This window comes from Symphalangus syndactylus, chromosome 21 (genome assembly GCF_028878055.3).
Source record: "Symphalangus syndactylus isolate Jambi chromosome 21, NHGRI_mSymSyn1-v2.1_pri, whole genome shotgun sequence".
Classification (NCBI taxonomy): domain Eukaryota; kingdom Metazoa; phylum Chordata; class Mammalia; order Primates; family Hylobatidae; genus Symphalangus; species Symphalangus syndactylus.
The window spans coordinates 4,342,563-4,360,037 of NC_072443.2; the positions used below are offsets into that span (position 1 = coordinate 4,342,563).

Below are 17,475 nucleotides of genomic sequence, written 5' to 3' on the forward strand. Positions count from 1 at the left end.
TCAATATTCATGAAACATTTAGCCTTTTCATTAGAGAATTTTCATTATCTGCTGATAGGTAGCTCATTAGACTGATTAGTTTAGCTCCAATAATGAAATAATCGCAGATTCAAGACTCTTACCTCTTTTCTATCTAACCATATCATAAATGATACCATCCATCATTGAGGGAATCAGGAAGAGAATAAAGGTGATTGAGAATTATATATTATTATTTAGAAAATTTTTTCATTCCTCATGAATTTATAATATATATAAAACAATTTAAAAAGTGTCTGCTCCTTAATAGAGCATTCAATAAATGTTATGCCTGTTCCTTCCTTTCAATTCCCTTTAATTGATACATTTACTGTCCATATAAAAAATTTATTAAAAGACGCTACAAGGGAAAACTCACTGTTAACTACAAAGTACAATTCAAATTTAGCAATTAATACTAAATCAGATAAAAATAAATTTTTAAAAATTCTCTTATTCTATGGCAAGCAAATAACATCAAATTGCTCTGGCTTTAAAAATAAAAGAATAATAAACCAACATTGTACACATTTAATTTGAAGTAAAAAAAAATCAAACCTACAGGTGAAATTTCAAACCAGCAAAATTATTATGGAATTTAAGAAAAGATAGATGCGTACACTCTCATAAACTCTTTAAATTCTTCATTGTAGTTTCAAACTCTTTATGTTCAACACTAGTAAAAGTAGTAGTAGTAGTGCCTGTCATATCAATTGCAACAAATAAAAATAGTAAACCCGAACTATTATTTCAAATCATAAGCTTATGAAAAACTGAATAGATTATAAAGCTGAAGATAAAGAGTATTAACTCACATGAACCTGTGCTCTCCATAAACAATACACATTCACTACAGAGAGTAATTTTCTTCTTTAGGTATTATCTTGGCAAATGTACAGTGTAGGCGTTCAACAGATGCTCCCTGATCTTAATTGAATTCCCCCTGCGAGCATGCTATCTTCCCAAATACATGGTCTTTCTTCTTGGGAGGCTTTTTTTCCTGCTTTCTGTAACTGGTAAAGTTCTTATCGGAACATCTTGGTCAAATGTAAACTCTTTGGGTGAACATTTGGGAATCTTCCAGCAAGAGTTGGTCATTCCATCCTCTGTGATCCTTCTACTGCTTTATTATCCTGCCTAATCTGGGATGTCCAGAGGAATAACCACCTGCCCCCCTTCACCACTGTATTCTCCCAGTTTAAAGTATGTCTTATTTTCTACCTCTGCTGTTTACAAAACTTCGTTGCTTGCAAAAAAGCATGTTGTTCCGTCAAGTGAGAATATGATTTATTTTGTGGACTTGGCAAAGTAGATTTTACTAAAGATTTCTGATAATTTTGAGCATTTTAAATGTGCAGTTCATTTTCAGCTGATAAAGAGTTAAATCTAGTTTTTCATAATGTATGTGAATGTGAATGAGCCAATATAAACATAATAGTTTATTTTCTTAAATCATACTGCTTTCTAATGTCTTCTTTTTTCTTATGCTACTGTTTAATAGTGTTGTTACATTAATACATTTTAAAAACTCCACAATGATAGTATAAGATTCACTGAGCATCAACTTTTTTAGAGTATCTATAGAATTACGAAAATATGTCACAGGATGTTGTATGGATTATGTGTTTTAGAGTTTGTAGAATGCTATAAAGATTTTCATTTGACTCCATAAACAATACACATTCTACATCAACTGCTTCAATATTAATGTTGTAACTACTTTGCCAACCTAAAAATACAATTAATTAAAAAATAATTTTAGTCTACACACATGGACATTACCCCTTTGTAGTATGAGGCTAAGTAAAATGTTAAAACATTAAAAAAATTACACAAGGGTAAGACTTATATACTGACTAAAATATCTGATATATTTATCTTCTAGAGGTATACATTTATGTATGATTTTACTCCATGATGTCTTAATAAAATGAAAATGGAACATCAAAATTAAAGTGGCTATGTTTGAAATTTAGAGCCTGGGGTGGAGGGTGGTAAGTAATTTCAAGTGTTTAATTGAAAACAAATGAAAATAAAATTTTAACAGGCAAACAAGACTTATGATTTGTTGCATTATGTTTGTGAGAGCTTGAAGTTCCACATTCTAGGAGGCCTGATAACAGAAGGCTAGTCTGTTGCACATTTTTTCACAAATGGTGTAGTCTATATTGTCCCATGCAACTTGCAGTCCAATGTGGACAGGAAAAAATAGAAAGTACCTAAGAGAAACATTTGATCCCCACTCCCATTCTTTGCACATGATGGGAAGCTTGTAGGCAAGGTTTCTCTAGAAGGGAACTGTTGACCTTTCACCCCAGATCATTCTTTGCTGTGACGGCTGTGCTGTGCATTGTAGGATATCTAGCAGCACTTCTACTGCTGTCATCTAGATTACATTAGCATCTCCCCAGTTGTGACAGCCAAAAATGCCTCTAGACAATACCAAGTATCTTCTGGGGAACAAAATCATCCCCATTTGAGAACTACTGCTTTAAATGTCATACAATCATCAAGGGAAAGTAATCCACATGAGGTCTACAAATTATCTGGGAGTTTATATTGACTAAGTGAAATCAACTTTCTAGGGATGTTTTATACCCCTGTCATAGGCTATACCTTTACTAATAGAAAAGCAGGGGTCAAGTTCACCAGAGCCAATCTTCTAATACTTGGGTTTTGATGATGTAATAATATCCCTTCTGGATTTTTTTATGCTTTATTTTATTTTCTCCTTTCTTCTTTTTTCCTATCTTCCTTTTCTTTTTCTTTTTTAGGATAACTTCCTGTTAATTTAAGTTTTGCTAGTAAAACTTAAATTAACTTTATAAATTAAGCATCAATTTTTTTTTATTAAATGGAGGTATCAGTAACCAAGCATTTTAGTAAGATACGAGTGCTTGCTCCAACAGCAAACACTGTCTACAGCTACAAAAACGTAAACGTTATTGGCATAGAGAGACACTGAATAAGAGTCCTTGAGGGCCCAATTTGGTTCTGAAATACGGTTAAAAGAAGAAACTGGGGCAATAAATTTTAACTGAGTCACACTTTACAATAAGACTTGCTGCATTTAAGCTGAGGATCTGTAGTTCTGAGACTATCAAACTAAAATAAATTGAATATATAGGAGTCTAAGTTTCCTACAAGTAATTCATCACAGAGCTTATGCATATTTCTGTTCTTGATTGTGACCACAAAAATTCCTCTTCCTTTCTTACCTCCCACCTCAACAAATTCAAGCTCATATTGCATGAGTGTTATTTTTTTCTGGTTTAGGAATTGCTTTCCCAGCTTATATACGTGAAGGACATTTTTAAAATGTAGATGCTTTAGAGGGATGTGCCACACTAGGCATTCAGAATATTATAAAAGCACAGCTAGTCACTATAAAAATTATTTATGAAGATGTGTTTTTTAACCATATTTAAACATTAAAATAAAGCATTTACTTTTACTGGTCTCTATATCCTAATGTAAGCTCCCCAGATATATTTATGTATTTCAGAAAAGCTTCCAATTGCTTGGAGCAAGCCCAAAATCATAGCATATGGAGTATACCTAAAACCTCAATTTCAGAAAGACCTCCAATTCAAACTTAACAGAATCAGAAGCTAATGATTGCTTCTGTTGTTGGCATCTCCAATGCCAAACCTTCAGCCAGTTCCCCCAAGTGCTGACTTCTCATCTATGTGTAGCTAAATAACTGGAGGTACAGGGTAAGTTTAGTCATTTGCTCCATTTGGATTCCAAAGTTTAATAAGAATCAGGAGTCTTGGTTTCTGGGCTCAGTTTTGACCCTCCTATTTAATTTTAGCCAAGTGTCTTAACCTCTCTGCACAGCTGTCTTGTCATTCAAAAACAGGGTCATGGACTATATAAAATTTGACTTTACATTCAGTTTTATCTAACAGCTTAACAGCTTTGTTGACTTATGAACCATAGCTCTTTCAACTTTCTATCTGAAACCTACATGAATATCAAGGATGCTGACATTTTCAATGTTAATTATTTTGGACTCCTAAAGAAAGACTAACTTTGGAATAAATTGCATATCCACACGGGTGTCACCTCGATTTATGTCTCTAGAGTTTTACAGAAAAGTTAAAGGAGATGAATAAAGTGCTGCAGGTAAAGATGCTAGTGATTCTCTGGACAAAGGCATTACATAACTGCTAAACTCCACTCCAGGATTAGTTGAGGGTCTAAAACCTTGTCCACTTTGCCTAGAAACAGCAGTTAGATGAGGAATCACACAGTAACCCTGTTCTTAAAAGATTCTGCAATTAAGTTCCCTAAGCTCAATGAATTTAGACAGTTCAATGAGACATGCGGCTAAAAGCCTGAATTTTTCAGGAGCTTAACTGAAGTCAGCTCATGCGGTATAGGTTAGGGGGCTTCAAGTTCTGATTTCTAAAGAGAAGGAGTGTAATTCCTGAAATCTCTGGGTATTGAGGCATAATATCACATAGCTGCCAAATGTTTCTCTAATTATATGTACAAATCTCTGCCTGCCGATTTAGGAAAGGCTTGCTGGTCATAGTTCACATTTCCTGTTTTTGAGCTTTGTCAGGTCATACTTAGAGTGACAAAGGACTTTGGAGAGTTTGTCTGAGTAAACCCAAGTAATTGAGTATTTAACGTGGAGGGAAATATTAGCTTCTCAGGTTAAAAGTGGAACTATAGAGATAAATTATTTGGCTAAAAGATTTAGCATCTATCTATTGTCATGGACTAAAATTCATTCACTGCAGACAACAAGGTGAAGGGTGATCCAAGAAGGCTCCCAAAGGAAGCATCTAGTCTTATCCCCAGAAGTTCAAATCTCAGAGCCACTGAGAGAATAGTTTCAGCAAATGTTGATTGCCACAAGAGATCAGAGATAAATGATCCTTTAAGTAGCAAAACCTCATTCTTTGAACTTTTGAGATCTTTCAACATCATGTGAAATGATTAAGCATTTCTTCAAATACAGGAAAATCTCCATATTCCAAATTATTATAACGGCTATCCAGGAAATAAAACACAAACTCATAATGCTTATGTTACTTTCAGACTCTCATAAAACAGTGTAAAAACTAAGTAATCTGATGTATGATATCTATCTTCAACAAAAATAATGCAAAAATTGGGGAGTAAGTCTCTCTCTATATATATACGCCCTAATATAAGTCTGGCTTTTTTAAAAGTTCAATGAGGTTTTAAATGTCAAATTTTGTATTTTTTATATATATTCAATCTCTAGTTTTTAAAATCTCTGATTTTTAAAAGTTGTAGTAATTCATTTCAAAGTCTGAAATTGTAGCACTCTGAACACAATTTTTTGAAGAGGTGATGGTAAATTAGTAGAAACGTAGCAGGGGATACTGACAATTTGCCATTGAAATGATAGAAATAATATTCAATTCATTCTAATAATTGTTTTGAGATAAGGTCTCACTCTGTTGCCCCAGCCTAAAGTGCAATGGTGTAATCAAGGCTCACTGCAGCTCTGACCTCCTGGGCTCAAGTGACCCTCCCAAGTCAGCCTCCTGAGTAGCTGAGACTAAAGGCATGCATCCCCAATAGAAAAAGAGGACTAGTTACTATTAGCTTGACATTTAGTCTGAGCTAAATCATTAATCTAATGACTTAAATTGTCTTCCTGCAAGGTGGGCCTCATGGAATCAGTGCAGTTATTAAAATTATTCTATTCAATTGAAAATTAGTGAAAGCAAAATTAATGTTTCTTTAGCCTCAGTATTTGCTCCTTCATAGTGTCATTTTACCAATTTCTCTGATGATCCTATATAAAATTGCATTCTCCACATACTGTCTGCATTCCTCGTTTTACTTTTCTGCCTTTACTTGTGTGCTCCTGTGTTCCACTTCACAATTATAGTTTTAATTTTTCACCACATAAACCTGGATAGTTGTTTTTTACATGTTTAAATGTTCATGCTACTCATCTCTCTGAAATAGATGGGTAGAAAGTACGAGACTTGGCCGGGCGCGGTAGCTCATTCTTGTAATCCCAGCACTTTGGGAGGCCGAGGCGGGCGGATCACGAGGTCAGGAGATCGAGACCACGGTGAAACCCCATCTCTACTAAAAATACAAAAAAATTAGCCGGGCGTGGTGGCGGGCGCCTGTAGTCCCAGCTACTCGGAGAGGCTGAGGCAGGAGAATGGCGTGAACCCGGGAGGCGGAGCTTGCAGTGAGCCGAGATCACGCCACTGCACTCCAGCCTGGGTGACAGAGCGAGACTCCGTCTCAAAAAAAAAAAAAAAAAAGAAAGTACTAGACTTTTCATTAAGTTTCAATTCAACATTAATCACTAAAATCACTGAACCTTTGAGAGTTTTTAGTTATTGAATAAGTGGCTGTATTTTCTGATGCTACATGCAGGCATATTCATATTGATCATAAGAGGGGAGGCAATAAATTCATAATTGACATTTTTTTGGTTCACAGTTTAAAATACTTTTACTATATGAAGGACACAAATTAGATATTTTGTTATTACCTTTTTCATTTAGGTATAAATGGCATGTGACATATATTACTTATCAAATTAATGTGTGTCTTTTGTATTATACCAATTTTGATATGCATGGTTTTTTTTTAGTTCTTGAAAATGTTACAGAACAAAGGCTCCTGTTTTCTATTATTTATGTCCTTAGATTGGAGTTACCTGAAAGGAAATATTTAACCTCTTAGCTTTTAACCACTTGCTTGGCCACTTTTCACTTTTTGCCTTATCCTTAAAATGAAATCAAATAGGCCAGGCGCGGTGGCTCACACCTGTAATCCCAGCACTTTGGGAGGCCGAGCCTGGTGGATCACGAGGTCAGGAGACGGAGACCATCCTGGCTAACACAGTGAAACCCCGTCTCTACTAAAAATACAAAAAATTAGCCAGGCGTGGTGGCCGGCCCCTGTGGTCCCAGCTACTTGGGAGGTTGAGGCAGGAGAACGGCGTGAACCCGGTAGACGGAGCTTGCAGTGAGCCGAGATCACACCACTGCACTCCAGCCTGGGCGACAGAGTGAGACTCCATCTCAAAAAAACAAAACAAAACAAAAAAACAAAACAAAAATAAAATCAAATAAAACAAAATTATACTAGAATATATTTGGCATCCATGTGGCAGAGTCACAGATCTAAAAAGCCAAATAAATTATTATGTAAAATAAAATGTTCTAACAAAATCCAGTTAGTATTTACTAAGCAGGCAACTTCAGAACAGAAATGAAAAGAAAAAAATCTAATAATGCAGAATATAGCCAAGGACAACTCAATTTGTTTTCTCAAATTTTCCAACTCAGCTTATGTGGTAATTATGCTCCCAAAATGAACTTAAGGACATAGGAAGAATTGAAGTGATGGATTACCCAGCATCTAAATAAGATAAAAGTCTGTACTTTCAGTAACTTGATCCTGTATAAAACAGAAAATTATACACTACGATTTTGGAATTTTGGATTCCATGTATTTCAACATATGAATATAGAAATATTCATCTAGATAGATGCATGAATGCACATATAGAAAAATACTAACCAGTTAAAAATAAAATTTCATAAAAGCAAAAATAGAAAAATCATTCAGTGGCAAACTGTTCTACAATAGTATCATGATTCTGTTAGAATGAAGTAATGTAAATTAGTAGACCAGGGCAAAAATACAACAAACATGTTATAATTATACTTTCAAAGTCACATGATGAGAAACCAAAGGAAACGAATTAATTTTTCTGTTTGTTTTTTTTTTTCCACACACAAAACTTCTTTGATGCTTTAAATTTGTGGAGCTAAATAGTCTAATCATATCCATCCCAAATGAAATCCAGGGACTTTCAAGATGATTTGCGAACTTTGGTATGCAGCTGCAGTTCTGCTTTCAAGGCTACTTCTTTAAAATATATTATATCACATAAAACTATGCCATAAATTAGTTTTATATCAGTGAATAACGACAAAAATATTCATTTAGTTATTAAGGGGCTTTTTTCCTAGTAGAGTATCTGTAACAGTGGCTTTCAATCTGTCATCCAAGCACGTATGTGGGTCCCCAAGGGCATTTTAGGGGTCCACAAGATAGAAACTATTTTCATAATAATACTGAAACTTCATAGCCTTATTCATTCTGAACATCCCATGAGGTTACAGTGGAGTTTTGCAGGATGCATAATAATATTGTATAATGGAAAATATCAACATTTGCAATTTCTGCATAACACAGCAGTGAGAAATGAGAAGAAATAACAAGAAGTGAGTATTGGGGAAAAAAAATCTGATTCCTTACACAATATCCTTATGTAAAAGAGAAAATAAACATAAAAATGTATAGTACTATCTTAGCTGACCCTTTCATATGAGGCATGCTATTGAGAACATAAGGAAGGAAAGCTTGTGATACACCTAAGACAGTATTGAACACAGTGTGAGAAAATATCTGAGTGTCTGATAAATTAAGTTTTGAGCTTAGGTGTTTCCTCAACTCCTCAAATACTCTTCAAAGTTTAATAAGTTTTAAATACATAATTAGATTATATAATTTCTATACATTCCTCTATCCTACCTGTCACTCACAGAGATGTTTTAAAACAAGAGCGACAGACATTCTATGTTCAGTATTCTTTTCCACTGACATTGATTCAAATGTCCCTCATGACTCTTCATTTCGACTACGCTCTACCTACAGGCAATAACTTTCAGAGGAGCAACCAGGAAAGGGTCATTGCATTGAGGCACCAAATGTTAATCTCCAAATTGTAGAAACTTCAGACACTAGATGAACTGCATTAAATGTTATTAATGTGACTGACTTTCTAATGCAGATTAACCAGGATTTGTTATCCAAAAGGAATGCCTCAGCAAATTGTTTTGAATGGTGAACTTGTTTTTCTGAAATAACAATAATCAGAGCACACTAAATCAAATAAACAAGACAGATGTCTAAGCTGGGTATACTGCTTTGGGTTGACAAACAGACAATATATACACAAAAATGTAATAGTATTTTTTCTTTTCTTCTTCCTTTTAAATTTATTATTATTTATTTATTTTTTTGAAAAAGGGTCCTGCTCCATCACCAGGCTTTAGCTTACTGCAGCTTCAACCTCCTGGACTCAAGTGATCTTTCCACCTCAGCCTCCTGAGTAGGTGGGACCACAGGTGAGTGTCTCCATGCCTAATATATGTTTTTATTTTTATTTATTAGTTATTATTATTGTTATTGAGATAGAGTCTCACTCTGTCCCCCAGGCTAGAGTGCAATGGCACATTCTCTGTTCACTGCAACCTCTGCCTCCCAGGTGCAAGTAATTCTTATGCCTCAGCCTCCCAAGTAGCTGGGATTACAGGCATGAGCCACCGCACCTATCCTATATTATTTTAATATATATACACACATATATATAGTATTTATATATAACGTATATATTTTATTTATATATAAATGTAGATATAGTATTTATATATAACATTATATATACTATATATAGTAGATATACACTTTATATAGATATAGTATTAGATAGATATAGCATTTATATATAAAAGTGTATATATACTATACATTATTTATATATAATTAATATATATTATATATAAAATATATATTTTATATATATATATATATTTTTTTTTTTACAGAGATGAAGTCTTGCTATGTTGCCCAGGCTGGTCTCAAACTCCTGAGCTTAAGAGGTCCTTCTGCCTTGGCCTTTTGAAGTGTCAAGATTATAGGCGTGAGTCACCCCACTCTGCTTATCGAGACCAGATTTTATCTTAGTCAAGCCTATATCCCAAAATACTACCTGCTTAAAAATGTTTGATTGATGCATCAGTTATAATTTAGCTTTAAATATAATTCCACAAGAGAAATTCCCAAAATATTTTGTGCAATATCAGCATTCCTGAAGTAAGTATACACTTATTTCCAAAAGGAAAACTTAGAATGCTGCCTCATTTAGCTGTTTGGTATATTTGTTTTTTTAAAAAATTGAAGTCCTATTACTTTATAACCATACCTCATATTTAGAGTAAACTATAAACTTATTGTACTGAATAAGGCCTATTATGGAAGATTAAATCAACGATGTTTAAATTACTCTAGAAATGCACATGCAAATTACAGCTTCTCGGAAGAAAGCCAGGACTCTCACGGATATTTTGAGGGAGTTCCAAGAAAATACAAAGATGAACACTGAAGAACTCGAAACAGCTATTTATTGGTGGTGAATGAGCCTATTTGTTCAGTGTGTTTTTAAGAACCTTCAGTGACTGAAACAGAAATGCAAAGAGCCTGTTGCACTTTTATTTCAGAAATGTTACAGAGCAATTTCCATACGACACCTTTCTTCTAACATTAAAGAGGCCCTGACAAAGCAACAATCAGTGTAAATGAAACATTTAGAGTTAACCCCCTGTGTTCCCGAGTATGAATCATCTAAAGTTGGACAAATGTTTCCAGTTCCTGCAGAGAAACTATTCTTTTGAGTATCCTGGCAATCAAGCCTACTTATGGGGACAGAGATGCTCTCATATAATAATTTAATATGGGGCTGGGCACAGTGGCACACGCCTGTAATCTCAGCACTTTGGGAGACTGAGGCAGGTGGATCACCTGAGATCAGGAGTTTGAGACTAGGCTGGCCAACATGGAATAACCCCCTCTCTACCAAAAATACAAAAATTAGCCAGGCGTGGTGGCAAGCCCCTGTTATCCAAACTACTTGTGAGGCTGAGGCATAAGAGTTGCTTGAATCTGGGAGATGGAAGTTGCAGTGAACCGAGACTGCGCCACTGCACTCCAGCCTTGGAGACACAGTGAGGCTCTGTCTCAAAAATAAATAAATAAATAAATAAATAAATAAATAAATAAATAAATAATTTAATATGGCATAGAAATTAGAACCTGACTGAATAACCAGAAATTTAACATTTCAAATAATTTTTTATCAGATAGTTTTTATTTAACCTAAAAGTATTTTTCTTGTATAATATGATTGGTGTAACAAGGACAATATAAGTAAGCATGATACTTTTCATGGACTGTTAGAAGTACTTATGTCATGACAGGTTAAGAAGGATAGCCTTAGAAAAAGATTAGAAGTGAGTAGAATGATATACGTTCCTCAAGACAATAAGTATCACTTGTTGCATATAGTATCTACTGAATTGATAGTTCAGTTATTAAAACGATGCTTTGTTGCAGACACATTGGCTGACTAATTTTTCTGGTGATCAGAGAAGGAGAACTAAACAGCACTGTTGAGGTATTTATCCCGTGCTTTGCAATTTCATCGTGTTCAGAGCTATATAATTGTAGTCAATTGTAAATTTAATTCAACTGGCTACAAGATACAAAATTTCTCTTAATTTGTCATGCTCTTATCCATTTGAATTGTATTTGTTAAGAACAACATTTTTATGTAGGACACATTTTAAGTGTCTAAGGACTTTTTTAAAAATATTCAGATTTAAAAAAAAATTTAGATTCATGAACAAAGTAAATGCACTACAGAGTATATTTGAAAATTGGAAAAACAAAAAGGGTTTATTATTAAAAGTCATTGGGAGAGTCCTAGCTCCTATATCAATGCATCTAGAAATATCCCAACAGCATTGTGCCATTATTATTCAATGGTTCTATTATTGTGGCTTTACTTGTGGATGAAATGCTATTTGGCATAGTAGGTTCTTTATTATAGCATGATATGCATGCCATGTGACAATTTTGATTATTGGAGCTCTCCAGTGATTTGCAAATAGGATGAGCTTTTTTTTCTTAATCAGGAATAAATTTGTAAAATTAGATAATAAGAAAATGGCAGAAGACTACCATCTTTGGAAGCACCCATTGTCTTGGCTGATGAGATTATGGAGAAAGATACTGCCATTAGGACAGAAAATTGATAACAAACTACAGCAAAGACAATTGGGCAATACATATGCCAAAAATTCTCACCTATTTGTACACGTTCTGATCCTGTAATGTTAATTCTATAGAAGTATCCCAAGGAGATAATCATGGACAGACATAAAATAGATATCATGACATCAAAGTATCATTCATAATATGAAAATATTGTAATTCTGCCCAGTTAATAGTGCTTTCTTTAATTAAATTATGTACATGAATAAAGTATTAGACATTATTAAATATTGTAAAAATATTTAATCATCTGGAAACTTAAGTATTTTATATTTTTAAGTTAAAACAAGGCAAATAACAAAATGGCATTGATTTACATATAAATAAAGTGCTGAAATTATTGGTACGTTGAAATCATTTTATACATCAGTATATGCAGTATAATCCCATTTTTGTAACTTTATGCCAAAAGAGGAGTTATTTATTTGTGAAAATTTATTTAAAAAATCGAAAGGGTAAATTTAAAATGCTAATAATTATGTTTGTATAGTATTAATAGTAATGATTATTAGACATTTACTTGTTGTTTATCTATATTTTCTAAATTTCTGTCATGGAAATAATTTTCTTTAAAGAAAAACTTAAAAATTAGCTGGGGCTGGTGGTCCATGCCTGTAATCCCAGCTACTCAGCAGGCTGAGGAGAGAGGATCACTTGAGCCCGGGAGAATCACTTGAGGCCAGGAGTTTGAGACTGTTACAATGAGTCATAATTGTGCCACTGCACTCCAGCCTGGGTGACAGAGTGAGACCCTGTCTAAAAAACAAAAAACAAACACAAAACAAAACAACAACAGAAAAGCTCACAAAAAATTCAAATACATTTTGAATTAAATGGATGCAAATTACAATATATACATTCAATTTACCCTAACTGATAATAGTAAAATTAATGATAATACCTACTTTTATCAGGAGTGTAGTCAAGTGTGCTTTTAAAATATTCACGTAATCTTTGACACAAAACATTCATTTTTAGGAATGTATCATTAGAAAATCATGAGGCTCATAACAATTTTGAATGCAGAAAGATCACATACATTTGCATAAAATATGGAAAAATTAAATATAATAATAATTTGCTCACTAATTAGGGTTTGCTTTAAAAAAAGATACAACAATATAGAATACAGCAACCTACTAAACATAAAAATGTAAAGATTATTTATTGACAATGAAATATATTCAAGAAGTGTATTGGTAAGGAGAGAAATAGCATACAATTGTATTATGAATAATTATATTTAAATAATATATTCATGAACAGGTTTGTATATATGAGTATCAAGAAAAATTTGGAAGAATTGACTCACAATCTTATAAATGTTTTCTGTCACATTTATAAGATTTATAGCATATTTATGGCACAATTATGGACAACTTTTCTTTATAGGTCTGTTTTGACACTTTTACAATATAAATAGGTGTTGCTTATTAAAACATTGATTTCAAAGTGTTTTAAAATGATATGTACTAGGATAAGGTCCTTAGAATTTATCCAATCTGCGGGCCGGGCGCGGTGGCTCACGCTTGTAATCCCAGCACTTTGGGAGGCCGAGGCTGGCGGATCACGAGGTCAGGAGATCGAGACCACGGTGAAACCCCGTCTCTACTAAAAATACAAAAAATTAGCCGGGCGTGGTGGCGGGCGCCTGTCGTCCCAGCTACTCGGAGAGGCTGAGGCAGGAGAATGGCGTGAACCCGGGAGGCGGAGCTTGCAGTGAGCCGAGATTGCGCCACTGCACTCCAGCCTGGGCGACAGAGTGAGACTCCGTCTCAAAAAAAAAAAAAAAAAAAAAAAGAATTTATCCAATCTGCTAGCTCAGGGTGACTCAACCACGGTGAAAAGATGGGTACATTTACAAATGTCGAGATTTGAGGAATGTGAGAATCTTGCTGCTTTTGGCGGGGAACATTAAACTGAGGTATAGAATTTCAGAATTAAAATCATTAAATGTTAAACAGTGACCATCTATTTACCCAGAATAAATAATAATATTTTAATTTTAAGATATGTTTTCTTTTGTGGAAAGCATAATTGACAACACATTTTGGGTCATGATTTCCACTTATTTACAAATCAACATGATACAAGATGGAAAACAGTGATAAAAAAGGAGAAAATCCGAGTTACTCACTCTTGTTGTATAAGCAGCTTCTGGGTCATCCTCTAGGACACGCGAAAGTCCAAAATCAGAAACTTTACACACCAAGTTACTGTTGATCAAGATGTTCCGAGCGGCGAGGTCTCGGTGAACATAGCCCATATCTGACAGGTACTTCATGCCAGATGCTATCCCTCGAAGCATCCCCACTAGCTGAATGACAGTAAACTGGGCATCGTGTTTCTGGGAAGCATTTCAAATGTACAATTAAGATATGTTCCTATTTCTTAAAGATACATCTTTATGGGTTAACATCTCACATATTGAATTTTGTAACAAGACTGATTATACACACTTTAGTCCTAAGCACTCAAGACAAAGATATGTGGCAAATGGATACAAGGCTGAAACAAAATAACACAGTGGCTGTGTTATCAAATACTTTGTAACAGGAAGTATCTTAACGTTCTTTGACTTCCGTTTAAAAGCAAGGACTTTCCTGGTCCTTATGTGAGAAAAAAAGCAACTCCTCCTCAGACTCTTTAAGGTTAAGAACAAAAAAATGAAATGAATCTTGTGGCTAGTTTAGGTTGACATTAATTTGTTTGATTGAATTTTCATTTCCCCTTCTTTGTTTCCTGATATTTTATGAATTGTTTCAAATAAGGTGGATGCCACATTTTTAAACATTATCATAAATAATTAGTCCATAATTAGTCAAAAATATTTATTGGATATTTGTTTTTCTACCCACCTCTGAGTTGTAAGTCACAAAATAGAAAGCAATAAGAAACTAAATCACATAATCCAGTTTCCAATCTAATTTAATCTTGGATTAAGATAGAAACATAAGGTTTAAAATGTATAGATAATGTATTAATATAAAATTTCATGTTTAATTACAAACAATAATTTTGAAAGAATATTTATCATAATATTTTAACTCACCTGATTTTCGAAATGTTTATTTTTGAAATAACGATTGTGAAAATAATTGCTATTAATATTTTTATTTGGATAATGGATTTTAATATAAAGCATATCCTTTCTCATTCTTAGAAAATTTAAAATTTTCCTCCATGATTATGAATGATACTACATATTTTCTCTATCTATTTATCTTTCTGTCATCTGCCCATCTCAATTTATATAGCACCAAAAGCACCTTGAGGACAAGGGCCTATGTCTTTTCTTATCCCCTGCAATGACTGGTAACTGGTATTGTCTTGAACGTCATGAAATTGTTGAACATAACATTTGTTGAAATAGATGTAAATTTAATATATTCACTTTCTTATGGTGAAATATAGTATGTCAAAATATGGCCGGGTGCAGTGGCTCACGCCTGTAATCCTAGCACTTTGGGAGGCTGAGGAAGGCGGATCACCTGAGGTCAGGAGTTCTAAACCAGCCTGGCCAACATGGGGAAACCCCACCTGTACTAAAAATACAAAAACTAGCCAGGCGTGTGGTGGGCACCTGTAATCCCTGCTATTTGGAAGGCTGAGGCAGGAGAATCACTTGAACCCAGTAGGCAGAGATCGCAGTGAGCCAAGATCGCACCATTGCACTCCAGCCTGGGCAACAAGAGTAAAACTCAATCTCAAAAAATATAGATAGATAGATAGATAGATAGATAGATAGATAGATAGATAGATGATAGATAGATGATAGATAAATGTATAAAGCTTCTCAATCTAAAAAATTAATGTACATATCTAACACCAAAATAATATATCTAAATTAAAACTATATATACTTTAGCATTATAGCACAGGCTTATTTTCTGAGTAGACAGCACTATTTGGAAAGTAGATGGTCTGTCTTATATCAGACTGTGATTAAATAATTATATCAGACTGAGATTACTTAAAAAAGAGACTTTGCGTCTTACATCAGTGGGTTTTATTACTTGCTTTAGGATTCTTTTTTATTTTTATTTAACGAATGTGAATCTTGGCAGTATAAAAAAGAGTCTTTTGAAGAAGAATTCACAAATTTGTTTTAAAAATATAAACCATTAACATTTGAATGCTGCAAAAAAAGATGCAATTTTACAGCCCTCCTCTGTCTATTTAGCCTCAGAAGATTTCAGTTTTACTTTAAACTTAGATTACTGAACTGCTTGGCACAATGTTGGAGGGTGTCTCTAATGTTTTCAGCAATTTATTCATATATATGTATGTGTGTGCATCTTACTTACACGTAAGAAACTATCCAAGGAACCATTCTCCATGTATTCTGTGACAATCATAACTGGCTTACCTAGATATACAGTAAATAATAAATAACAGTTAATCAGTACAGTTCAACAAGTATTATACAATGAACCTATATAATATAGTTGGATATGCCTGATGATTATAGAGATGTAAGAACTTTGCCTGTCTTCTAATTTTTTAAAAGTTGCAATAAAAAGCCCTAGGTTTCATTAGAAAATAAAACTTTAAAAACCACAAAAATTGGAGAAGATTGGTTTCCAGAACAAAGGCCCATGACCAATAGTATCTAAATTGGTTTGACAGGCCTTTCAAGTAAACAAAAAATATGCCCCTTTCCTCTCTTTAATTAAATTCTCACTAATCATCAACACCAAATATTTCTGCCTCCAAGCCCAAGATAAAGTTAGGAATTTAACATTTATTTATTCTTTCTGTGGGCATTTATATGTGCTATATGTGCACGCACACATATATATGTGTAGGGCACTGTGCTAGGTATACTCTTTTGTGCCACTTAGTGGGGAGAAAGTAGATCAAAATTTCTGCCTTTATGGATTCTACATATGAGTTCTATAAAACAATTCAGAATAATAATTACAATTATTTACAATATTTGATTAACACTTAAAAACTATGAAATAAATGCTATGTTTAAGTGGAAAATAAAACTGAAATTAAAATTGCTATTGGCAATAACTTAGCCATTTTGCAAATATGTAGCCTAAAATACCATGAAACGTTTAACCCAGCATTTTAATGTGTTTAAATAGTACTTATTGTGAGCATGATGCTGATGTAATTAATTTATATATTAACATATTAAGTATTATTATTTCCATTTTACACATGAGAAAACTGAGACACAGAGGTTAATTAACTTGCTGGGCATCATACATCTAAAAAGTTATAAAGCTAAAAGTTGCAACCTGTACACACTATGCTGTCACTTTCGGAAACCGATAATGAGGGAAAAATGTAACATATGAAAAAGCATCAGACACAAAGGTGCTAAGTACACTGGATACATGGAGCTATGAATATAACAAATGTTCCACTACAGATAATGATTTAGCCAATTATTGCATGTTAAAGCTATGGATGATTTTAAATTAAAATGATGACCTGAAGACTTAAGCACTTTAGACAATTGTTAGAGCATAATATTATGCAAAGCTGAAAATATAATTCTATATACATTATGGTAACAATTAA

General features: G+C 33.7%; 1 protein-coding gene across 2 annotated transcripts in view; it reads right to left on the reverse strand.

Annotated features, from left to right (window-relative positions):
• EPHA3 (EPH receptor A3) overlaps positions 1-17,475 on the reverse strand; it is a 375,121-nt gene that overhangs the window by 31,713 nt on the left and 325,933 nt on the right. For both annotated transcript variants that reach the window (XM_055259775.2, XM_055259774.2), the window contains exons 12-13: positions 16,245-16,306; positions 14,075-14,284 (exon numbers count right to left, since the gene is read on the reverse strand). In XM_055259775.2, coding sequence (XP_055115750.1) covers positions 14,075-14,284; positions 16,245-16,306 — 272 coding nt within the window. The remainder of the gene's footprint in view (positions 1-14,074; positions 14,285-16,244; positions 16,307-17,475) is intronic.